The sequence below is a fragment of the Hippopotamus amphibius genome, chromosome 7, assembly GCF_030028045.1.
Source record: "Hippopotamus amphibius kiboko isolate mHipAmp2 chromosome 7, mHipAmp2.hap2, whole genome shotgun sequence".
Taxonomy (NCBI): domain Eukaryota; kingdom Metazoa; phylum Chordata; class Mammalia; order Artiodactyla; family Hippopotamidae; genus Hippopotamus; species Hippopotamus amphibius.
This window is the reverse complement of record NC_080192.1, coordinates 20709594-20736382: the sequence shown is the minus strand read 5'-3', so window position 1 is coordinate 20736382 and position 26789 is coordinate 20709594. Positions and strand designations below refer to the sequence as shown.

The window sequence follows — 26789 nt, the reverse complement described above, 5'->3', positions numbered from 1 at the left end:
CCTTAGTGATTTTCCAGAGGGCCACGGGAAACCATGGCTCACAATGCATTTTTAAAGACATCTCTAATGTCAGCGACAGTACACAAGGCAAGAATGGAACTGGAGGGGGCCCAGCTTTGAAAAGTCTTCAAGGAGCTAGATGATAGAGACTTGAAGGGGCATGATGGTGATGGAGATGGAGAGAAATGGACAGATTGGAGAGAAATGTAGGGGGTAGAGTCAATCCAACACAGTGATTGACTGAATGTGGGCAAAGGAAAAAGAAGTCAAAGGTGACTCTTGAATTTGAGGGACTGGGAGGATGATTGTGCCACTTCTTGAACCTGGGGACACTGAGGAGAAGAGCAGTGGATTCTTCCAGAGAAGTGGATCTGTTTTAGACACATTGAGTTTGATGTGCCCATAAGATAGTCAAGGGTAGATACCATGTTGGCCGTTGGCTTTGCAGATCTGGAACTCAGAAGAGGGGTCTGAGCCAAAGATAGGGATCTGGGAGAATCAGGTGATAGGTGACATCTGAAGCCATTGGGAAGGGATGCAGTCATCCAGGGAGAACCAGTGGAATGAGACTAGAGCCTAGACGGAGTCCCTGGGGAGATCCGTTTAAGGATCTGCCAGTGAGGAGTGAGTGGCCGTTTCACACACATATTTCCTGTCACTGATGCTAATGTCATCTTCAAGGGATGAGTGTTGTGACCATTTAGGAACATACAATACCTCAGAGCCTTTTCTCCACCAGGGCATTATGTGTATGTGTGTGTGTGTGTGTGTGTGTGTGTGAGAGAGCGTGTGTGTGTGCGTGCGCACGCGCATGTAAATACGTGAGTTGTGGAGAGAGAATTGCGTCAGAATCAGCTGAAGAGCTTTTTTGAACTACCCTCAGAAATTCTGTTGAGTCCTCAGGGAATCAAGAATGAAAAAATAAAAAGAAACAAAAAAGTCTTTTTAGAGATATGCCCTCATTTTACAGAGAAAACTGAAGCTTAGAAAAGTGCAAGTCATTTGCCCAGTGACACATAGCTGAGTAGACGGCAGCCCCACTGAGAGGAGTTGAAATTGCTTAGCAATTACTTTGTGCCCTTTAACTTGCCAGAAATGTACATTTTTCCATCCATTTCAGAGACTAGCTTCCAGATCCACCAAAAATTCTGCCATCAGCTATAAATTAGCAGCATGTTCACTGAGCATTCAGTAACGATGGGAGGAAGAAGGAAATTCTTACCTATTGAACCACTTGCAATGGGTACAAGCTGACATCCATGTAGCTTCAGAACAATCGTGCTTGGTATTGTCCTCATTTTACAAGTGAGGAAACTGAGGCTTGTGAGCTGGTATCACGCCGGAAATATGCAGGGAGTGTGAGTGGCAGAATCAGGCTTCAAGTTTGTTTTTACCACTGGCTGTAAGGTACATAAACATCCTACATTCATTTTAAGGACGTTTAGAGGGAACTGTATGTACTGTACCCTGGACTTCAATGTATAACTGTTTTTCAACAAAAAAAACCAAAATAGAATGACAATGGGATTGAATCCAGAAGAAAATATATTCACGAGCCCCACTCTCCTCTTGTGAAGCAGCAGTTCTGAAGCCTAGCTGCCTTGGTGAGAATCCGGGCTCCCTCCTTACTCACTATGTGATCTTAGCCAAGATCTTTGTGCTTTAGTTCATCTGCAGTAAAACAGAATAATAATGCAGCCTGCCACATAGGGTTGGTGTGAAGATTGGGTTATTTGATGTGTGTAAAAGCCCTAAAACAGTACGTGGTATGTGGTAGCACCGTATAACTGCTCTCACCTCTACTGCTACTATTTTTTTTCCTCTGAGAGGCTTATCTGAGTTCCCAATTGGAAATTCACCTCTCCTTTTTGCCTCAGAATGTCAGGGGTTTGCTTTGTTCTCCTTGCAGCATGGTTATGAGAGAGTGAAATCCAGGGAGCTGCCTGAGGGGGCACAGAAGAGGTGCAGGTGGCGACCCCGACTTGACCTTTTGTGCTCAATGGATTGAAACGTGCATCGTCTTTGTGCCTCAGGTCCTCAGCCTCTGACTCCTGTCCCTGCCTGGAACGCACTCTCCCTGGATAATGGAACAGCCTGCTTTCCTACTTCTTCAAATGTCACCTTATCAGAAGGCCTGTCCACAGCCCTCTGTCTAAAATAGCATCTCCTTCTTACCATTACTTTCTATTTACCTCTCCTTCTGTATTCTTCAAAGCACAGTGTCAGAAATATCATGTGTCTGTTTATTGAGAGTTGTGTCCCCAATAGAACTTGAGCTCCGTGAGGGCAGGGATGCAGTCTGTTTCGTTCACAGCTGTGCTCCCAGCACCTAGGACAGTCGCTGGCACATAATGGGCCCCCAGTGAAGGTTTGTGGACGACATGAATGGGTGAGGGAGTGAATGCTAAATTACACTTCATGTGATGAGATGCGTGGTCAGCTGCAGAGACCACCGTGACTTCCAGGTGCCCTTCTGCTGAATGAGTTTGGAACAAACGGTATGATCGCAGCCCCTTCTTTGCTGGTGAGGAAACCAAGGGCAGAAAAGAGGCCAGGCTCCTAATGTAAGGTGCAGCCAGAGATAGATCCAGAATTGGGCAGTTTTGACATGTTTGCACAGGCCATTTTAGTCTGTGTCTCAAAATAGCCCTAGACGTTTGCAGCCGCAGGGGTCATGTTGTCTGTGTGGCTGGTGAGAAGTTCACCGTCAGAGAGTAAGGGGACTTAGCCATGCTTGCAAAGCAGAGCTGTACCAGGACATGGCCCAGGCATTCTTTCCACCACAGCAGTACGTGGTTGGCTGTTGGCCAGTGATCACCTAACAAGTCACATCAAGGAGACTTTTAGAAAGTATCTAAGCCTAGGTCTCCTGTAGTCTTCTGTGCTCTAATGAAGTTCCAGCTCTTTTAAGACGGTTTTCTTTAGGGTTAAAAAAGGATTGGGGGTCATCTTTTGAGCTGAAGTGGCGTTTTCAATTTCAACAGCCTCTTGCAGGGCCCTAGCTTGACTTCGGGTACCCTGGGCTGCCGTAGACCCATGGGAGCTATTTCCAAACAGACCCCTATTCCTGTCCCCCTTTCCTGCTCACCTGTTCCCTGTCCTTGTTTGGCACAAATGTAACCCCAGGATGCACTTTGTGTCTCAGACGAATGAAATGAGCTTGCAAGTGAGGGGGAAGCAGCTTCCTTCAAGCCAGGCGTTCACTCTGATATCCACAGAGAGGAACATGGTTCAGTGTGCAAATGCAGCTGCCTCTCCTGGTCCCTCCAGGCAAGCACCTCCTAATATTCCCTCGCTGTACTTCCATTGCCAAAATTTGGAAACCAGGTGGGAAGAAAGAAGTCTTATTCCTCAATTAAAGCTTTAACTTTAAAAACTATTTTCAAATGCCTTAATGAATCACAAGCCTTCATTCTTACCGTTTAGAGTATTTTCAGTGCACGAGGAACTACCTAAGTACTTTGCATGCATTAAATCTTGTAGTCCTCAGAAAAAATCTGAAGTAAGTGCTGCTATTGTTCCCATTTCCCAGATGAGAGAATTGAGGCTTACAGAAATTAAATAACTTGTTCAGGGTCACCAGCTACTAATAGCAGATCTGACACTTGAACCCTAACTCCAAAGCCGGGACTTTTAACCACTACACTATGAGCTTTCTCTACTCTGTTTTCCTTCAGTGTCTAAAGAAAGGTTGCCTATCCTTATGTATTTCTTGTTTTGTAATTCTACTCAAATTACACATGCACTTATTTTTTATCTCCATGGCATATTAGGGTATTAGCGTCTCAGGGGCGGGAATGGTCTCATTTTTGTTTAGCCCAAAGCCAGTTGCCTTTTTATAACATAAATGACCCTTCCCCAGCACAAGGCAAGTGGCTAATACATGTACAATAAATATTTGATAGAGAAATGATTAACAAAATTCTTTTAAATTGCTTTCTTTTCTCCTGCTCCTTTTTAAAAGGTGCCACCATCCTGTTTCAGTATAACCCAATTAGTGAAAATGGACCTGAAATGATGATAGATTGATAAAAATTTCCCAGAATAATGTTTCTGTGTCAAATGTGATTTCTAGTACATTGCCTTTATGTGTGTGCACACGTTATCCACGGGTGACCCTGTACAAGGTCATGATCTCATCCAGACAGACCTCACGGGCATCAAGCACAACTCCAAATTGCAATGAGATTTTTCTTTGAAATCAGAGATATGTGTGTAATGAGGGCCTGGAGGCGGAGGGAAGTCCCATCTACATGTTCACCTGGAGAATCCCGGAAGGTTGCCCCTTGTGGCGGAGGGCGGGGGGGAGGGCCTTGGTCCTTCGCTGTACTCTTTCCTTAGGTGACCTCATCAAGTTCTGTGCTTTATCAGCTACATGCCTGCAATTCTCAGTAAGTCCCAGCCTCTGAGCCAGACTCTCATATCCATTTGCCTACTTTAAATTTCTGTGTAACTATCGCCCGGGTACCTCAAACATGTGTATCCCAAAGTAAACAACCATCTTCTCCCTGACTCTCCTCTGCATCAGTATGTGGTACTAACCATCCCAGTTTCCCAGGCAAAACAACCTGCACATGATTCTAAGACACTGGATTTTTTTTTTCTCACTCTCCTCATGTGGTCAATCCCAAGTCCTTTCAAATCTACCTTCAGGTAGATCTCAAGTTTGTCCATTTCTCTCCTCGCCGCCTTCTGGTTCCTGCTACCATCTTCTCTCACCTGACCTCCTGGATTAACTTTTCTATTGAATTTTTCAGGCCTGTGCAGCCTCTGGGACGTTGTCCTTAGGGCATTTAGAGTGTACTTTCTGAAACAAGCGAGGCTGTCACCCCTCTGCCTCTAACCCATTGGTAACTTCCCATTGATCTTGGAGAATAAAATCCAAAGTCTTTATAACATTGAACCTGGCCTGGCAGGGTGTGTCCCCAGCTCTCCTTTTCAGCCCCATTATCAACTATTCTCCGTGCCTCACACTTTACAGTGTCTAATCACCAGAGCCTTTCAGTTCCTGGTGTCATCTCCCCTCTCTGGGTCTTCACACTTGCTGTTCCCTCTGCTTGGAGTGTTTTTCATTTGGCTTCTCGCATAGTTGACACCTTCTCATCTTTTGAATCTCAGGTTAGATTGTATTCCTGCAGGGATCAAACAGCTGATCTCAAGTAAGTATCCTGCTTCTTCTGGGCCAAAGCACTATATTCTTGTCCTTTTTACCACTTTTCATAATTTTTAATCATATGTTTATTTGTTGTTTAATGTCTGTCTCCTCCTCCAGACTGTAAATTTGAGAGACCGTAATATATCCAAGCACCTAGCAGAGTACCTGATATTTGGTAGCCACTTAATGTTTGTTGATTGAATGAATGTCCTTGGAGGAAAACGTAGGGACCATGCAGGGACAGGAAATGGGTATTGGGAGCTTGACTCTCAGGGTTTCTTCTGGTTTAGCCTGTAGTCAAAGACTGGAAAATCCTCCTCAGGTATTAGTTCCTTATTTGTCACATTCACAGGTTGTCACTAGGTAACTGAGTGCTGTATTCTTCCCATCACTGCCAGTGTGGCATGACCCTTCTCGGACATGATGATGACTAATGTGATGTTGGATGCACTATGAGTATCTCACCTGTATTAAGCCATTTAATACAACTCAATAGATAGTTACTGCTATCATTTCCCATTTTACAGTTGAACAGACTGAGGCACAGAGAGGTTAAATAGCTTGCCCAGGATCACAGAGCTGGTAAGAGGTAGACATATGAGTATCAGTATGTGCAGTCGAACCTCAGAGTCTGTGTTCCTAACTAACCTCTGTGGTCCAGCTACCCTCGTGGCTCTGTACCTGTACTCTCTCCCGGATTGACCTCAGCCAGTACCACGGATTAAATGTTGTCTATATCCTGGCCACATTTGCTTTGTATCTCTGGCCCAGACTGCTCCCCTGAGCTCCAATTTCATTTATCTACCCACAAGACACCTTCTCATGGGCATCATGAATTTAACATTTCCTAAACTGAGTTCACGATGTACCTCCGTGCCCCTGCTCCCAAACCCTTTTCTCCATCAGTGTCCTCTATTCAACCATGGTTTCAGGGGTCATGAAATGGAGAGATGTGTACATTTACACATCTTTGAGAAGTGGATTGCTTCGGTTAGATGATGGCATGCTGTTTATTTTTTTCCTTATTGTTGCCTTATCTAACCTTCAAGCCGAGGACCATGATTTATATATCTTTGCATTCCCAGCATCTAGTACATAGAAGGTGTTCAATATGTTCTTGTTGAATGAACAAGAAAGAAGGAATGTTTTCTGTGAATCTTACCTATTTCTACTCCAGGTGTTTTTCATGCTACTTCTTAATTTCTCCAACCATTTTTCTAAGGAGATTTTCCAAACTCCTCTAAATGGTCATTTTTCTTCTCCCCAAGGTTCTAACCTAAGGGGTTTTTATTGCAGTATATTAATGAAACAACTCTGTTTCAAAAAATTCATGTTCATTTCTCTTCATTTTGGCACTTGCACACTTGGATTTATGTGAAAAGGAATACTCAATAATGAGGAAAAACCTTTTTAAACACAGTAGGGTAATCATTCAGTGCTAGAGAAAAGAGTGATATATGAGCCATATAATTAGCAATCATCTGTTTCACATTTATTTTTCTGGGCTGGAGTTCAGTTTCTTCTTAAAAACAGAATATAAGTAATAAGCCCCATACACACAGAGACACAGGCATGCATGCATGTACGCACACACATGACACATGAATAAACACTCATCGTCATCAGTGGGGATTCAATTAACATTTTTCTCAAGATTATCAAGATGATCTTAAATATAGCTTAATTTTCCCTTTTTTCTTGTTGCTTTGTTTTCTAAAATATGAAATTCTTTTCAGATTAGTTTGTGTAAACTGGTAAAGAATTCAGAGATTATGTGTCTTCAATGCATATAAAAGCCATGGATTTATTTAAAAACCTCAGAGTTTATTAGATAAAATTGACAAGGGAGTCAAGGGACATGGGTGTGGACTCAGCTCTGTCTGGGATAAACTTTTGGTTTGGCTGTGGGTCAGTTACTTGACTGAGTCTCTTTCCTTCTTTAGGAAATTGAAGGAAAGCCTCTCTTATACATTTGAGATTAAAATGAGGTAATGTGTAAAAGTGCTTCTAAAATTATAAAGCACTAAAAAAATAGTGATGGTTTTATAATTATTGTTATAATTGAAATAATAAGAAAATGGAGTTATTTTTATCATGCTGAATGAATCAACGCAGTTGCTCTTTTATGCAGAAAATGGCTGAGATCCCACATTAGAATTTTAGTTGACTCAGTATGTGTTCAGATAATGAACTTGGCTTTTCCACACACAGAAGTATGGCACTTAAAATGTGCCCTAAATGGAACATAGTATTGTATTCTCCTTAGTGTTTTCATGTGTTCATGGGAGATCTACAACATGATTCTTCTTGCTGTAGATAGTATATTTTCTGTAAGACTAGCAATCACAGTAATTCCATGAAGAGAGTATATGCTAAGATTATACTCTGCTCTAAATCGTTTGGTTGATTCTGTAAATCAGGCACATTCCCATTTTGTCTTCTTTATTTTGCACAATATTACTTTTCCTCTCACGGGAGTATGAGAGAAGAAACAACAGGAAGTGAGAACCTTGCCGGACAGCTAGGTGAATTTAAAGAATCCCCAACATTGCCATGAAACCTCCCAAGTGAGGAAGCCACAAAACCTTCCCAGACTCTGAAGTGTATCTTTAGTATAAACAAAAAGGCCTATTTTTAGAAAGTACAGTCTTCTGCTTTTTAACTTGGGAAACTGTATTATATATGGAAAAACAAGCAGCAATCTTTTCCAAAGCACAAGAATGCTCAACTGATAAGCTTCAAGACCATCTCAGATCCACGTGTCAGCACATCCACAGACATGAATGGGACACAAACGGAGAGTGTGTGTGTGCTATGTTTCTATATATTCTTGTATGGACATTGCTACCCAGGAGCTCATTCACACTCCCCCTGGCTACCTAGGTCTAAGCACCCAGTGCAGGGAGGTAATAGGTCACTAAACAGAAAACCAGTTTGTGCAGAGACACAGCACTAGTCACTGCATCTTCAGTGGTTGCTGGCGTGTGCATTCCCTGCGTGGGCACCTCCTTTGCAGTAACCAGCTATGTGGGCTCAAGAGTCACTTCATCACTTCCTGCTTCATAGGACTCCCAGCTTTCACCTGGGCCAGGATTAACTGTACACATTTCACTAGACAAATATCGGTGGAGTGCGCCCTCTATAGCAGGCACTGTGCTAGGCCCAGAGGCTTCAACCTTAAATAACTGAAACTTTCCTTGTTGTCAGGGGGCTTAGAGACAGGGGTCTGCTTATCCTAAGTTGAAAGATGAAACCTTATTTCAGCCTGAACTGCCAGAAAGTTTCATTTTTCTAACCAGTATCAAAGGATATCCCCTGCCATTGTGGATTTGGGCCCTGGCCCCCCTACCCATGGGAAATTCAGCATCACCAAAGTCCCTGAGAAATTGTAGTTGACACCAGTTTGATTTTCATAATATCTTGAGTTCTTATGAATTAAGTGCACTATTTATAAGCCCAGCAAGAAGACCCCGAATGAAAATACAAAAAATGAATTACAATTGCATTTCATCTGCAATATAAAAACAATTCCCTGTAGCACAAATGTACCCCAGTGAAAGCATAAAGTTGAGTTTTTTTGGTCAGCTGTGTGAAAATATTGGTTTGTTTATAAATACTGTTATAAGGAAAGTTTAGCCACAAAGGCCTAACACATCTTAAACTACAAAATTTTAGATTGATACTCTTAAATTGTAAAAATCTAAATGGTATGCAGTTCAGAACGACCATGTGTGAGAAAGATATGGATAAATAATTGGCCATTTTGCTAATTTACACTGCTCTGGCTTACTGTTTCTCATCTTTCTTCTACTTCCTTCCACAACTCAGCCCTCCCCCTGGGAAATGACTTCCGAGGGAACTCTCCTAATTGGAGATGTCCCCTTGGCCAGAGGCACAGACCAAAACATGTTGGGTGGTTAGCAGAATGTGAAGTCCTAGTTTTACTTCCCTAAGTTCTGTGTTGATTAAAAGCCCCAGAGGAGGCAAAGAACACCGTCCTTTGAAAAAACCTTGCTGATACTGACCCAGATTCAAGACTCACATCTCTTAGATCCCTTTATCTCCACCACCACCAACTATTGCTTTTGCCTGAATGACTGAGAGCATCTCTCTTTTTCTCTGCTTTTGCTGTAACTATCCCTTATTCTTTATCCTCCACGAAGCAACCGCAGTGATCTTTGAACACCTAGATCAAAATGACTTCCCCATGTTCCTAGAATAAAGTCCAGCTGTCTTGTTGTGGCCTGTGAAGCACTGCATACTGGCTCCTGCTCACCTTTCCAGCCTCTGCTTATGCCAGTCTCTGTGATTAATCCACCCCAGCCTCTCTACTCTCTTCACTCTCCGTTGACCATAGGACATACCAAGCTATTTCCCAACCTAGGGCCTTTGCACCCTGAACATTCATCCCATGCTCTTTATCCAGCTGTTCCTTTTTATCTTAGCTCACATGTTCCTTCCTCAGAGAGGACTTTCCTTGACCCTTGGCCCAAAGAAATGGATGTTCTACCCCAACTCTTTCTCCCGTGACTCTGTTGTCTTCAGAACACTCGTGGCTCTGAATCCCTTCTTCTGTCTTTTTTGTTTTAAATCTTTATTGGAGTATAATTGCTTTACAGTATTGTGTTAGTTTCTGCTGTACAACAAAGTGAATCAGCCATACATATACATATATCCCCACATCCCCTCCCTCTTGAGCCTCCCTCCCAACCTCCCTATCCCACCCCTTTAGGTCTTCACAAAGCATCAAGCTGATCTCCTTGTGCTCTGTAGTAGCTTCCCACTAGCCATCTATTTTACATTTGGTAGTGTGTATATGTCAATGCTACTCTCTTACTACATCCCAGCTTCCCCTCCCCCTAGTGTCCTCAAGTCCGTTCTCTACATCTGCATCTCTATTCCTGCCCTTCCGCTAGGTTCATCAGTACCATTTGTAAGGACATGGAATCAACCTAAATGTCCACCGACAGATGAATGGATAAAGAAGATGTGGTGCATATATACAATGGAATATTACTCCCCCTCTCTTTTTAACTTGTTTTTGCCTGTCTTCTTTTGTATGTGTTTTTGCAGAATGTAAATGCCATTGATATCTCTTTCGTTCCCAGCTGGTCCTCCAGCACCTGACACAAGTGGTATATTGGTTGAATGGATATATGCACACATAAGGAGCTAGCTTATTGCTGAAGAATGCCTCCAACCTTAAAATCTATACAAGTTCATGTGTTCAAAGTTCCAACTCAATTGAAACCATAGATTTGGATATACTTTTCAATTTAGTTTCTTTTTTCTGTTTCAGTCCTCTCTAATAAATAGTGACATTATCTTTGTGAAGTTGCATGCCCCATGGGAAGTGCTCGGAAGATATGCAGAACAAATGAATGTAAGAATGCCTTTCAGGTAGGTATAAAAGTATTTCCCCCCCACTCTCTCTGCTACTAATGTACTCCTCTCCCAAAACAAAAAGAACTGAAATGCAGACTGGAACACTATTAGAGAAGAAAATCCTTTAAATGTTTAGGAAGTGCAATAAGAACTCCATGGCTAATAATGACTTCATGGCTTTTTGTGAAAATATCTGGCTAATTCAATTCTTAGAAGGGTAGATAGTTCAGGTGCCTGTGAGGAAGAAATATTTTCCAAGTGGCGTTTGCATTTCCAAAATGCCACTTTGAGAAACCCTGTGTACTGCTTCTTCGGATGGCCAGACCCCAGGATCAGTGGGGCAGGTCCTTACTGACTCGTCCCTTCTAGAAAAAAATTAAAATCTACTTCCGTTGAAACAAGTTCAAGAAATTTCAGAAAAATATGATCTTATTTTTTAAAATGACCTATTTTTAAATTTTAAGAAGTCAGGTCATAAATATTGTACCAACACAAGCATCGATATTTATTCCAAGGGGAATAGAAAATACTTTACATGGATTTCTTAGTTATTTAAAAGGATTAATTTTCCTTCATCTTACAGTGAATATTCTTATTTTCCCTATAGATTAAGAAAAAGTGATCATCGGCTAGATGGAAATGAAATAAAGTATTAAACCTCAAATTATAAATGCCCAGATATGTAGGAAAAATAGAATCGCTTAAAGGAGGTGGAGGGGTGCAGTACCAAGGACAGTTCCAAAAGGACTAAAGAATTAAATACCTTCAGTTCACAATCTGCTAATAAGACCAAGTCAGTAGGCAGAAATTAGGCAAACTGCCAATTCTAAAATATACCTCTTAATGAGCTGTGGAAAGTTATCGAGACAAAGAACCATCTACATTCTTAGAAACGAAGAAGAGCTAGGAACACATTTAGAGAAGGGCAATTTCCATTCATAGGCCTGTAGTATATCTCCCTGGTGCATCTTATTTTGTTTATTGGTCTTTGTGTCCTAATATCAATTCAAAGTAGAGGCTGGGATTTATAGCATCTATTTTCCTTAAGGCAAATTGCAAAGGAATTGAGCCAAACATAGTTCTAAACCTTTCAGTTATTTATCAATGTGAATTAATGCTATATCACATATAAGGACCAAAAAGAAAATAAATCCATGCTTAGACAGAGTTATATATCAGACCAACATCTTATAGCCAACAGAGCTAAAAACTCTACCTTTTGATAACAGTAAGGTAGTAAAACCTAGTGAAACTGATACCCCTCCCCTTATGAGTAGCAATCTCATAAAACCTTCTGCCAGAATACACTTCTCGAGCAAAGAACCCGAGTGGATTGTGGAAACATGAGCAATGTGGTGCACAGCAAATTCCCTTAGTACCTGCAAGCATTTGTCTCTGAAGGGCCTGGCTGTATCATAGATAACACCTCTGTGTGCTCATTACATAGCAGAAAAGTGCTGCCTGCGAGCAGCATGAATAGTTTTCTTATGCAGCATTCAGAGAATGTGATCCAGGCAATAAAATGAAAACCGTAATAGCTATGAATAATAATCTTAAATGTAGGAATTCCTACAGAACAATATTTTAAGAGGAAATACTGTTAACGTGTGACCACTAATTGGCCTTATTAATATTGACGTGGTTTTACCTAAGCATAGCTTCACTTGATGCAACCTGGTACATTTAAAATCTATGCTATCATTTTGTCCAGTGTTTTAGACAGATAACTGTAGCCTAAGGAGACATATGTATTTCCAAAGGAGGACTTGTCCTGCCATATCAGTTCAGCAAAATGTTCAAACATCAATTTAGCTGACTATTTAAATGCCTCCAAGAATCTTTATTATTTTCTATAGACTGCATTTTGGAATCCCAGGTTTAGTCTCCTTGGATTTTTATTTCTACAATGTTTAAAAGAAGTTGAAGAACAGATTTCTTCTTGGAATTGTCAATAAAACCTGCTTCTGCTCAATGCCTGTATGTCCATGGATATGGGTTTTTTAAGTAGACCACTTTTAGAGCAGTTTGAAGTTTATAGAAAATTAAATACATAGTACAGAGTGTTCCCATGTACCCTCCTCACCCTACTCACAGTTTCCTTATTATTATTTCCTTATTATTCCTTATATCTTGCATTAGTGTGGTATATTTGTTACAATTGATGGACCAACAATGGTACATTATTACTATCTAAAGTCCATAGTTCACTTTAAGGTTCGCTTCTTGTACAGTTCTATGGGTTTTGACAAATGCATAGTGTCATGTATCCCCTATTAAAGTGTCATGCAGAATAGTTTCACTGCCCTTACAAATCCCCTTTACTCTGTCTATTCATCCCTTCTCCCCTCAAACCAAAGCCCTGGCAGCCACTGAACTTTCTGTTGTCTCTATAATATGCCTATTAACAACATGGGATATGCTTTTAAGTTTTCACAGATATGCAAAGTAAGTGTTGGTGTATAAAGTTCCCATTTTCTCTGAGATATCTCAGTAACAGTTCAGAATCCACACAGACCTCATTCATTACCACCCCACTGGGCGAAGCCCAAACTACGGAAAGAGAGACTCCATTTTAATAAAGCATCCAATGCACATGCTCTCCATTCACATGACACTCGGAATTTACATTTGTAATCATTTTTAAAATGCAGATATGTAGAAGTACAGCAGGTCCTTAATAAGTCTGATTTTTAGGAAGATTTTTTTCCAGGATTCCTTGGTTTACCTCTTTAATTCACCTATACGAGGGCCAGTGGTTAGGCAGTATGTTCTAGTGTGGTTATTTTCCGCAGGATATCGATGCTTATTTGTTAGTGTCCTTCCCATACTGGTTGTAAAAGATATATATGTATGTATGTGGGTATAGATGTATATATATACACATGTATATTTTATATTACCCTTGCCTACATCAGATGAGAGAAGCACTCTCTAAACTTAAAGTGCTATATAAATATTACTTAATACAACCGCGTGCCTTTAGATTATGTATGTGGCCAGCAGGCTGGCAGTCCATCTCTGCATCCTGAAAAAAGAGCTGACCTCAGCCGAATTCTCACAAATACTGATTGCTCCAAATTATTGCTCTGCACAGGTTCTGTAGGCAAAGAGCAGTCACGCAAAAAGATGACGGTAACGAGGAGAGGAGGCAGTATCAATGGAAACTATTTCATAGGATTTCATGATGCGAAAATGCATGCTCTACATTCCCACTGCATTTCTCACTGTTAATCTCTTTTTAGTTTTTTCTTCTTCACCTCTTACAGGCTTCTATCTTCAATCTCCTTTCCTTCCTTGCTAGTTCAAACTGTAACTGACGATGGGTTTTCTTCTCGACTGGCTTCATTTTTGCTGTTCTTCCAGGAGAAAAATCTATTACCTGCCCCGCCGGTACAAGTTCATGAGCAGGTTAGTAGCACGCTCTGTCATGATGGTGTTTGTTTTAGCTGTTGGCCTGTGTGCTCCAACCATGACAAGGAATACAAGCTGGGGAAGATGGGCCTCTGTCACATGGGGAGACTGGCTGTCATGCCAAAAATAGCTATTTCGGGTTAGCCTGGGGGCGGGGGGGGGGGGAGTGGGGAGAGGGGAGAAATCAAAGATGGAAATGTTCCTTTTACAGTCTTCCCTGTGTATAAGACTTACACTTGGGTTGCATTTATCTGCAGGTCTATTGACGCTGGCATTTTTCTTTCCCCATTTTATTAGATAAATTATCAGAAAACCCTGCCGTTTAGAAAGCATCTTTGGTCTGAATGTTACTTTTTTCCCCACACAAATTCCTCCCTCTGCTATATGTAACTTGATATCTAAGTGCAATCACCCTTTCAAAAAGCAGACAGCTTCTTGGCCCTCAGTGGGTAGGGTCCTCCTATGTTAGTAACATTTTGTTAATAAAGTATGCTGCTATATGACCTTACTCAGAAGCCCTCCTACCCTTTTTTATCCCTCATCCCCTCAAAAATCCCACTGGATGAAGGTTGCCTTTATTCTGCTGTGTATCCTTCCTAAGCTTGTTTCTCCTTGTTGTTTGTTTGTTTGTTGAGAAACCAGGGATGAAGGAGAGGCATCAGGGATGTCCTTTAATTTATTCTGTGGTGACCATTGGCAATCTAATTTCAAACGTTTAATTGGTCTCATACAGCCATTCACTCTGAGCTGAGCTGATAGTTAAACTTGGAAACCATTGCGTTTGTCTGAAAATCTTAGAGTTCAGTTCTGTGAGATTTAAGATTCAGGTGCACTCTGTTTATGTGCTATGCAGAAGGATAAGTGGAAGAGTAGTTGATGTGTTTTGGTGGGTCTACTCAAGTACATGTGCACTCAAAAAGTATGACATGAGAATGGGCGTTTAACGAAACTAAGATGTGGTTTCCAGCAGTTTCCCTGAGCAGCATCCTTATTAGCAGTTCTTCTTTCATCCGGCAGTTGCCGTGGCATTTGGATTCACCATGACAAGATGAGTCCCTTGTCACATAATGACCTTCTACAAAAACTTGATGCACCTTTTAACCTGTTTCAGTAGTCCTCAATAGTTCTCAAACTTTAGCCACCATCAGAATCACCTGGAGGGCTTATTAAAACTCAGATTGCTGGGCCTGATGTAGATGTCTGTCTCCACCTGGAAGGTGTATGAAGGCAAGGATGGCTCATCCAATTCTGTATTTCCAGTACCTAGCATATAGTAGGTGAGGCGAATGAATGACTGAATCTCCGTACACATATGTGAGGATTTGCATGGGGGAAAAGGAGGCTACAAAGAAAAGTATAGAAAAACCAGAACTGCCTGAAGTGTCAGACATAGACTAGGGGCTGAAACATTTAAGTTATGGGAAAGATGCGAGCAATGAGGGCTTAAAGGAAAATGGTGATAAAAAGACCCATATAATCTCAAGTTTAGATGGGATGTCAGATTTCATCAAGTCCAGCCACTCGCCAGCTACTTGAACCTCTGCTGTATCATGAGCTAGCCTGTGTTTGAACATCACTGGAGAGAGGAAATTCCTGAACCCATCTGTGAACATCTGACTTTGAAAGTGCTTCCTTAAAATAAGCCATAATCTCTCTGTCCTTAGCTTTCACTCTAAAACACTCAGATTGTAGTTCTGGTCCCTGCATAGCCAAAAAATAATCTACAAAGTAACACAGCAAAGTATATGAGAAAGACTGTGAAAAGTATAGACAAAAGGACTTAGTAGGTATTTAGAAAACAAGATGGTAGCGGAGAGAATGAAGTTTCCATAATAAGGGACTGGGAGGCAAAAGAAGAAATTCACAGAGATGCAGGTGTGGTGAGAAAGATGATTTTTGTTTTAACAATTCTGTATTATGACTCACAATAGGTCTTTGAGGTGTTGGTGTGCTGAAGGCTTTTGAAACTGTTGGCAAAGCAGTTGAAGCTAGAGGTGAGGCTAGAGGTAAAGCTAGAGAATCCAGTTTGGGAGACAAAGCCATAGAGGTCATGACCTTAGCCAGGGGAGTGGATGGAATTTCCTAGGGACTGATGTAGGGAGTAAAGAGAAGAGGACCAGTCGCAATTGCTTGGAAAATCTGCCTTAAGGAGACAGGAAGAGATGGGGGAGGATAAAAAAGGAACAATTTAAGAAGCAGGAGGAAAACTAAGGGAGGGCAGTGTCAAAGGCACCATGTATGTGCTCCCATTAGAAAGGGTGTTCTTCAACTACGGATGAAGGATGAGAGATGAGAATTGATTTTTGGTCACCTTGGTAACCGCCATGCTAGCAGGCTCCATGGAGTGGTGGTTCTCAAACTTTAGGGTGCATCAGGATCACCTGCAGGGCTTTTTAATACTCAGATTGCTGGGCCCGTCCTCAGAGGTGAGGCTCAATAATTTGCAACTGTATCAAGATTCCAAGTGATGCTGATGTTGCTAGTCTGGGACTAGCGCATGTTGAGAATGGTGGCTACAGAGTAGAGGGTAATAGAAACCAAATTGCAGCTGGTGGAGCATGGATGGGGTCCTGATGATCAGAGGCAGTGAGGGGTCCCTGCTACCTTGATAAGTTCTGTGACAGGAAAGGAGAAAGAAGGGATGGGATTAGAACAGGAGCAAGAGAAAGAAAGCAGAGGAGACTGAACATGTCACCCATCACATGTCCTCTCTGTGTGTAGAAGGAAGGTTGAGTAAGAGCTTGGGAAATCCTTGTTTGTTGAACTGAAAGAACAGTTTAATAAATGCTAATTTTTGGCCTGAAAAAGTTGAGGCTACTCAAGTGCATACATCACAAGTGTAGAAAGAATCTAGGCTTTAGAAGGCACCAGAAGATTCTGGGTCAAAATAAAGAGGAAAAAAATCCTTTTCAACTATGGTTGTATAACACATTGACTCAGAATGGCCTCTTAAGATAAGCTTTACGGCCGAAATCACATAAGATTAAATTTGGGACATCAATGTGGTTGTGTAGCTTATTGAAGCCTAGTGTCTGGTGCAAATTTTTAAATGCAATTTGTCAGAAAATTTTGTACCTACTTTAACTCTTCGCCTCAGAACAAGCTGGTTTAGATGATGAAGAGTGTGTTTGTCTCTTTGTAGCCAGGGATGACATTGCAAATTGAAGGGCACATCTATAACTTGTTAACCCAGTCATACACCAGTAGTAAAATATCGACTTCCAATATTCTAAAATTCTCATGTCATGCTAAATATGGATATTTAATTTAGCTTTTAGTTTCATTCTTCCAAATGATAGTTCTCTTCATTAGTCCATGAAATCACCCTTGAAGCAAACCTACCTCCTTTCAGGATAAGAGAAATGAATTGAAATAGTGAAGTTTCTGAGCAGGCAGGAGAATAAAGCATCATTTCACAAATATCTTTATTTATGAAAAGTCACCTGACACTATAAAGCACATTCATGTAATTCAGACATGTATTTTTGGAGTAAATGCTCTTTTCATTCACGTACTTGGTCTGTTAAAGGCTGCTTCAACACTTACCTTTGGGAAGACTCACAGGTATTACAAATTACCTATCCAGTCAAGAAAGGAAATTTATCATCGTTCTTCTGTCTTAATTTTTTTTTGTCTTCACTAAATAATACAACTACAGTCTGTAGAAGATATGCTTACAAAGTAACAAATCTGATGATTGTGGGTGGCATGTAGCTGAAGTCTCATTACTACTCATTCTTTTTTCCTCCACGCCCCCATACACATCCTGCCTGCCCTTCTCTTTTGCGATGCTTGGCAGAATGAACACTGCATTATACAGTGCTGTATTAGACACTCAGTGCTGGCGTAATCTTATCAGATGAGTATACAAGCTACATGACAAAATGGCTTGGATGTTTACATCCTCATCTTAAAAAATTACTATATGTAAATCTTCCAAAGCCTTGGACTCTTCTAGAAGATATTTAGGCTGTGCCCCAATTAGTAGCCTTGTAACCTGAAAGAATGGCATCAGCTTCCAAAGATCCCTAACTCCTATCTAAGAAGAGGCTGCAAATACAGGGCACTTGGCTCTAAGAAAAGGAAAAAGAAATGCAAGCCTCCTGTTGCCTGGAGGACTTCATTTCCTACATTGTAGGCCTGTGTATGGGGCCTCCATTAAGTAAAACAAAACAAAACAAAACCAAAAAAAGCTCATCTGTAGGTGCTCTGTGGGCATATTACCTCTGAAAATGTAATCTGACTGTTTGAAACCTGATGCTATTATAATATTCTGGTCTGGGGAAAAGCAGGTGTCTCTGAAGTAGCCTGTTTCATTTTATTCAGCCTAATTAAGTTGTCATTAGTGCAAACTCCCTTCTGGGTTGTTAGTGGCTCGAGGGAAAGGCCCTTGTTTTCTGCTTCAGGGTATACCCTCAGCATCCAGGTTAGGACTCTGTGCACAGCTGGTGATTTATAAAGGCCTGCAGCCAGGGTAGCCTGTTACGGGTGAAGTCCTTTGCATGTGGCCTTTTCTGGGATCATCACCGCTCATGCAGGTGGGGTAGGATTGTCTCCCCTTTACAGCTGAGAAAACTGAGGTCAAGTAGTTTTAACCAGGACCTTCTCAAGGCACATCTCCCTGGAAAGGCACAGCCTGGCGGAGATGGCAGCTCTTTGCCCATTTGTTTGTGCTGTGCTGCCAGTGCTTCCCAGCTACCCGGAACCTCACCTGGCATGAACCAGCATTTGGGTGAGGACCCTGACCTTACTTTCAGAACACCTTTCTTAAGAAAGTAACTCACCCTTTAGTCTAGATATTAACTTGACAATTCAAGGCTACAGAGACCCAAGTGGATGATCCGTCGTTATTGATTCACCTGTGGAGTCTGTGAGACAGCTATTGCTCCGTAAATGGCAGAAATGGAACAAAGTGACAGTGTATCCAGCCAAAATCAATGCTCCATCTTTAAGCCGATGTTTTCTCTTTTCCCTGTCAGAGGAGACTTTATTAAGTAAGCCCTCCTCCTATATTGAAGAGACAAATGGGATGCTTTCTGGTTAGTTGGTTTCTCGATAGATCTAAGTAAATTTCAGGATTGCCTGTTTAGGGATGTTTGTGAGACATGGGAGCTCAGACCTCAGGGTGCAAAGGAAAATCATAGCTCTTGAATGTCTGTTGAGAACTTGGTAAATAAAAGTTCATTGTCACGATCATTTTCTTCATCCTGGAAACCACTACTTAATTGAGCATTTTGCCAGTCCAAGGCATTGTGGAAACACTGAGGCTTATCCTCACCACTTCCTTCTGTAACGAGTATATTAGCTCAGAGAAGTTTAGTCCCTTGCCCTGCGTGGCCCTCGCCACTTTCAGTCTGGACAATGAGGATGTGAATCCACTTCCAGCTGACGCCACAGTCATCATTCTATGTGAAAAATTATCCATTACACCTTGTGAAAGGGAAAGCTCTCTCTTTTTTTTTTTTGACCATGCCACAACGTGGCATGAGGGATCTTGGTTCCCTGACCAGGGATTGAACCTGTGCCCCCTGCAATGGAAGCATGGAGTCTTAACCACTGGACTGCCAGAGGAGTCCCTAAAGTAAAGCTCTTTATTAACTCAAGTTTGTTTAAAATGGTATAGCCAAGATTTTACTGCGGCAGTAACCACCAACATGTATTTAGGGAGCACCTGACTGTTCATTTTAGGGATGAGGATACTAAGGCCCCATGGGAATAAAAGGCATGGCCCAGGCATCCAGCTTGAGTCTCACGCTTTCCAGCCTGGTGGCTTTTGCACTATGTGTCTTTCCTTTGCAAGGAGGAAGGGGGTCCTCACTGATGTCTGAGCAGCACAGTTTGGAGACAGGAGTGGGTGTGTGGAAGAGTGGCAACTCATCATCCAGCCGCAGAGGGACAGACCCTGTTCCCAGAGCCACCTACCTGGGAGGTAGGGGCAGTGTGTGAAACGTCAGCCTCAGCCCATGGGAGCCTGGCTAGCCGAGGTCCCAGGAAGACGGGCCCAAGCCTGTTCTGAGAGGTGTGTTAGTCTCCCATGGCTGTTATAACACATTCCCGTGGCATTGAATAAAACGGATTTATTATCTCACTTCTGCAAGTCGGAAGTCTGGGTTAGGGGAGGTTTCAGCTGGTTTCTCCGCTCAGGGTCTCACCGGGTGAAATCAGGACGTTAGTCAGCCGGGCGCTTCTCTGGAGGCTACAGGGAAGAATCGGCTTCCAGGCTCTTCCAGGCTCATCCAGGCTGCTGGCACAGTTCAGGTCCATGCAGCTGTAGGACTGAGGTCTCCGTTTCTTGACTGGCTGGTAACCAAAGGTCTTTCTCAGCTTCTAGAGGCTGCCTACACTCCCTGGCTCCCGGCGCCCTTCACCTTCAAAGCCAGCTCTGGCCAGTTGAGTCCTTCTCACGCTTTGAATCTCTCTGACCTCCCTTTTGCCTCATCTCCCCTGTCTCCAGCCAGAGAAAGTTCTCTGCTGTTAAAGGGCTTAGTGATTACAGGGGTCCACCTGTGCAGTCCACGATGCTCTCCCTAATTTAAGGCCCATCGTGTTATTTACATCTGCAAAGTCCCTTTGCCATGTCACACAACATGGTCACAGGTTCTGGGGATTAGGGTGCAGACATCTTTGGGGGGCCGTTCTGCCAACCTCGGACACAAACTGCAGATCACGTTTGAGCATTTCTTCCGTCATTGTGAGCACACAGCCTGGACTGGCATGTGTGACAGGACCAGGGCAGTCCATGCTTTGTCTTCCTGCTTCTGCTCAGGCTGCCCCGATGAAGGGCAGTTCACATCCTCCATGCCCAGTTAGTGTCTCAGGGGGCTTATTTTTAAGATACCTTTTGAATATCTTTCTTCTACCATAGTGTTTCAAAAGCCCACTTCCTCTCCTTTCTGTCACTTTTACATTAGCTTCCGTGGTCCTCAAGGAATTATTAATAACACTGCTTTCTGCCTGGCAACTTCCAAACCATTTCATGCACATCCTCTTTTATAAGCTTCCTAGCAACCCTGTGAGGTCAGTAAGATGAGGATGATGGTGATGATCCCATTTTAAAACCCCTTGAAAAATAAAGCTCAGAAAGGTGACTGATTTGTGGAAGGTCACACAGCCGATAAGCAACAGAGCCAGGATCAGGCAGTCCAAGGACAAATCCCAGCTCCTTTCCACCACTCCAGGCAACCTCCCCTCACTTCTTCCCCCCAACCCTCATTTTTCAATGAACTAATCACTTTCATAGCCTGTTCTTTTCTCTCTCCACCATCTCCACATTTCACTTAAATCGTGGTGCCACCAGCTGGTTGCTGAAAGCTGCCATTTCATTCCCATAGAGTATTTATGTCTTAATTTTTACAGCTTTGTTTTTATCCACACTGAGCACTGTACCCATCTGGATTTAATTCATAGTCATGGCATGCAGAGCCCAGATTCTGTGAGAATGCGAATTTTGCAGAGTGTAATCCGATTAGTGCTGCCAACTGGAGGTGTGTGGGAGGTGAAAGCTCTATTATGGAAAACCTCTGGGCCAAAGTCTTCTTTCGTGAACAACCTTTAAGGTGATCAGATGAAGTAAAGCCAAGAGCCACAGGGAAGGCAACCAGCTTAGCCTAGGAAGTCTAATTTAAGGACTAAATCATTGAACTTGGACAAGTGATGGATGCTGGTGAAGCATAATGAACTTTGAATTGAAAAGCAAAAGGACAAAAATGTTGAGGCAAACTGGTTGTTCAAATTCTTGTCTTTGGGGAAAAAATAATAATAATAGTAGCCAGTGTTCACTATGTACCAGATGCTGTCCTGAAGACTGTGTATACCTATTGATCAGCTAATCATCACAACCCTACGAATTGAGTATCATTATTACGGCCATAATACAGATAAGGAAATTGAGGCATGGCAAAGTTAAATAACTTGCCCAAGGTCACACTGCTAATATTTATAGAGCCAGGGCTTGAATCTAGGTAATTCAGCCTCAGAATTCTAGTTCTCAACCACTGTGTCACAGCACCTCTCTGAAGCTTATCGTCTCATTATATTTTAAGTGTCTTTCATGATGGGGGAAGGGGGTGAACCTGAAGGATGAAGGAGATGGGCACTTTTTCCCTTTTTTCAGTCTTTAGGCCATTCTAATCTATTACTCTTTTCTGGCTACATGACCCTGGGTAGGATTTTCACGTGTGTGTGTGTGTGTGTGTGTGTATGTATGTGGTGGGGATGGGTCCTCTTGGAGAGGAGGGTCTTAAAGAAGCTGGAGGATTCTTTCCAGTTTGAACTTACAGGGACTCTGGAAAAAGGACAGCCACCACCAGGCAGAGTGGGGGTTTGTGGTGAGGCTGGAAAAATGCTGAGGATCAAAGGTGGTAAAAAAGAAGTTTACTATTATTTTTCATTTTGGAGTTGATCATTTATATAAAAAATAATCCCTTCAACTGAGAGTTTCACTGAAAAGGATAAATTGCCATGTAAATAATTTTAATTATTATTTAAAAGTTTAATTACTATATACATGGCAATTTAAAAACCAAAATGTGCCCAAATTCCATGTGTTTTCAGTTAATAGACTTGGCATTTAAAGATTTTCATCCCCAGAGAAATGTGTCCCTTGTATGGCCCTTAAGTGAAGATTCCCATTATCAGCTACTTTGATGGGGGTGATCTCTAAAATCAAGAGTCCAGAATCTGTGTTTTGGTTCTGGCTTTATTCACTGGCCGGGTATTTTGGGCTGGGTAATCACCCCCGCCCCAGGTCTTTTTGTGATGTGTGAAATGAGAATGGTACCTGTTCAGTCTATTTCACAGAGATGCTATTTGGTATGTGCTCTTGGAGAAAAACATTTCCAGTGGTACAGATACCTGAGGTAGCATAATCATTGAAAAATCTGATGTGGTATTTGTTCCTTCTGGTGGTTGACTCTGAGTGGGTGAGAATCTGGTCATTTGGAAGCCAGATGTTTTCATCAGCAGAAGTCAGAAGGAACAGGGAGGTAGCCGAGGGAAACCATGGCTTGAAAACTGCTTTGGAAACAGCATTGTTTTCCTTGGCTTGGCATCATCATGTGCCCTGGCCAGAGTGACAAACCGGTGTCATGATGCCCCAGCACCATGAGAACCTTCATGTCTCAGCTTGAAAAGAGACATGAAAGTTAAACAGCATGCTGTCTGCTGAGAGGCTGCTCGGGGAAGGTGTGAGGGGTAGGAAGCAAATCGTGACATTGGGCTCTCGGTGCACAGTGCAGGCCGGGAATGTGCTGTCACCCTCTGCCCAAAACTAACTACAGCTACCGCTCTTCCCTGACCTCAGATGGGGAGATTTTCCAAGCACACAGTGAGTTTCTAGTATCTGCAGGATGGAAGACGTTAAGGGCTCAGCTGCTTTGCCTAAGGGACCGTCAGCTTCCTTTCCAGAGCCTTCCAGCTGTGTTCTGTTCCTTGGTCATTCACTTGCATGTGGATAGACATATGACTCACAGCTGTCATATCATTGACAATCATGTCAACGCCCCTTGTTGAAATCCCGAGAGCACTGAGCCTCGGCTCTCTTCTTTCCATCTGTCGAGTGGGAGTTCCTGAGTGCAGTGAGCGTGCCCAGCGTGTGTGGGTCATAGTTACGGCTCTGTGGAGACTTCCCTCCTGTGTTTTGGGGCCATGCTGACGTGCTGTACCCTTTGGTCTTGCCTTTCATGTACCACAGGATCGATAAACAAATAAGCAGGTTTCGGAGATGGTTACCTAAGAAGCCAATGAGTCTGGACAAGGAGACACTGCCAGACCTGGAGGAGAATGACTGCTACACTGCCCCTTTCAGCCAGCAAAGGATCCATCAGTGAGTGTTTCCTGTGAAAGCCCTTGTCTTCCTAAGGACGTGCAGCTGTGGTAGAGCCCTCTCCTGCGCGCCTTTGCTTCCTTGGCCCGTGGAAGGAACAGCGTAGTGCCCTTCTCCCCCCGGCAGTCCTGTGAGTGTTCATGTCCCTTTTATAGTAGGGTAAGCAGACTGCGCTAACAGACAGCCCCCACGTCTGAGCGGCTGAGCACAACGGAACGCGTGTTCACGTGTGTGTTGGGTGGGCCACCTTCTCCGTGGTGATTCAGAGACCCAGCCTCCTCCTGTCCAAAGCCCAGGGCTCGGAGCCCCCTGCAGGCTCATCTGTCTTGAGCCAGCAGATAGGGAAGCTGGCCTACTTCCCTATTGAAAAGAGGGGTTGTTGAGTTTAAAAAAAAAAAAAAAATCAGTTCATCTTTCAGCTTGCCTTTCTTTAACAACTCACCGAGTCGCCCCAGGAAAAGCCATGTAACCTAGCAGCCAGCTTCCTGGCTCACCTGTCAGTCTCTGACCAGTAATTTATCTCTTTTTACCTGTGTGCTTGGGGGAGGGGTTGAGCTAAGTAACTGAGCCTTTGAGGAATTGCAAAAGTGATGAAGAATTGACGCTGAAGCTTCTGATTTGACAAGAAATCATGGCCGGATGGCAGGGTCAGTGGTAGGAGAGAAAACCGTGCCAAAGACCGTAAACAACCAGGCAAAGACAGCCTCTTAAAAGGAGGATAAATCAGGTCAGCCCGGCCTCACTCTCAGCCAGGCTTCAGGAATTCCTGGCTCTCCCTGCTCCAGCCATAGCGACAGCCTCAGTAAAGATGACTTACCTGAAGGGAAGAAAAGGAGTGACAGATCTTTTAAAAAATAGGTTGCCGACTTTGAGAAAAGAAATAAACCAAATGGCAGTTGTCAAGTTGCAGAGAGTACCATGCGGGGACACATTTCAGCAACAGAAAATCAGTTAAAGCCCATGGACTTCTAGAGGGTAAAGGAGAGAAGAAAAATCAAAGAATAGATGCTCTGCATCAAAACGTATAATGTAAAATGCAAGGGAAGCAACTCTATAAGCCTCTGAAATAGTCACACTCTGGGTCCCCACAGGTTAGATTGATGCCAAACAAGCCCCATTTTGTGAACGTTTAAAGGGTTATTGAAGAAGACATGAAACTCAGAGCCCAGCCTCAAAATCCTAGTTAAATCCTCCATGGGAAATAAGAACTGAGCGGGATTTCATGTTAACTCAGAGATCAGGACCTAGAATGTTTTCTGAAGAGAAAAAGACAGATGAAAGCTGATGTGTTCCCACTGTTAATTTAAACCCTCACTGTGCCAGTGTTGTTCATCTTGAAGTTTCTTACACAAGTGGCTGTTTGTTTTTAAATCCTTCTGGAGTAGAGGCTGCTTTACGTGCAGGCTTTCACTTTGCTTCTCACCTGCTTGAGAGTGCCAGTGTACGAGGGTCTCAAAAATTTCAGATGGGTGGATGGATAGATGGGTGGAAAAATCAATGAAATATATGTTGTGCACCTGGGGTTTGTTTTACTTCAAAGGGACACAGGTAAATGGAAGAGGAGGATTTCCTGCTACTCATCTCCATGCTGCTTAAGTTTCTTAACGTTCTGACTTTAGAACAAAGTTTCTCGGCAGGGTTCTCAAAATCAACAGCACCTGGGCACCCATCAGGATCTCTAGGGACTAGAACTGAGACTCATATCTTTACAGGTATTTTAAACTATATAATAAATGAGGGATGATAGCATGTGGGATGGCGGTGTTCGCCATCTCTCACATATGCTTGAGAAGCTTTTATTTTAATACATCTCTATTGGAGTATAATTGCTTCACAATGTTGTGTTAGTTTCTGCTGTACAACAAAGTGAATCGGCTGTATGTACACATATATCTCCGTATCCCTCCCTCTTGAGCCTCTCTCCCTCCCTCCCTATCCCACTCCTCTAGGTTGTCACAAAGCAGCAAGCTGATCTCCCTGTGCTATGCAGCTCCCATTAGCTATCTTTTTTATGTTTGGTAGTATATATATGTCAGTGCTACTCTCTCACTACGTCCCAGGCTCCCCTTCCCACTCTGTGTCCTCAAGTCCGTTCCCTACGTCTGCAGAGAAGCTTTTTTGGCATGTTTGCATATTCCCTCACTGAATTATTAATTCATTCAGTGGTCACTAATTTGATGCCTGCTTCTTGCCAAACACTGTCTGGGTCCAGGGGATATAAAGATAAATAATACACAGCCTTGATCTCACCTAGTAGGTAGAGTAGACCATTTTATTTTAAATTTTATTGAAGTATAGTTGATTTACAATGTTGTGTTAGTTTCAGGTGTACAGCATAGTGGTTCAGTTATACATATATCCATTCTTTTTCAGATTCTTTTCCCATAGAGGTCATTACAGAATATTGAGTAGAGCTCCCTGTGCTATACAGCAGGTCCTTGCTGGTTATCTATTTTATATAGAGTAATGTATGTATGTTAATCCCAAATTCCTAATTTATCCCTCCCCCCACCACGTTTCCCTTTTGGTAACTGTAAGTTTTTTTTTCGAAATGTGAGTCTATTTCTGTTTTGTAAATAAGTTCATTTATATCATTTTTAAAATTAGCTGCCACATATGAGTGATATCATATATTTGTCTTTCTCTGTCTGACTTCGCATAGTATGATAATCTCTAGGTCCATCTGTGTTGCTGCAAATGCCATTATTTTGTTCTTTTTATGGCTGTTTAATATTCTTCTTTACCCATTCCTCTGAGAGTAGACCATTTTAAATAATTATCTACAGTATGTTGGGTGTGACTTAAAAGAGGGAGTGCTCCATCCTCCAGATTTGGAGGGAGGTTGGTAAAAGATGAGGGTGGGTCACAAGAAGAAAACACTTGAGATGGGTCTTGAAGGATAACCCTTGTCCCTGTAGGTAAGGGAGCAGCATATCCTAAAAAGAGAGAATATCATATGGATAAAAGCATAAAGACATGAAACAGAATGGGGCATTTGAAAAACCACAAGTGGTT

At 42.5% G+C, this 26789-nt stretch overlaps 1 protein-coding gene across 1 annotated transcript in view; it reads left to right on the top strand.

The window, feature by feature from the left end:
- Nucleotides 1–26789, top strand: part of ANO4 (anoctamin 4) — a 398627-nt gene that overhangs the window by 252494 nt on the left and 119344 nt on the right. The window contains exons 8-10 of the mRNA XM_057743345.1: nucleotides 10455–10555; nucleotides 13904–13948; nucleotides 23643–23774. Of these exons, the coding sequence (XP_057599328.1) occupies nucleotides 10455–10555; nucleotides 13904–13948; nucleotides 23643–23774 (278 nt within the window). The remainder of the gene's footprint in view (nucleotides 1–10454; nucleotides 10556–13903; nucleotides 13949–23642; nucleotides 23775–26789) is intronic.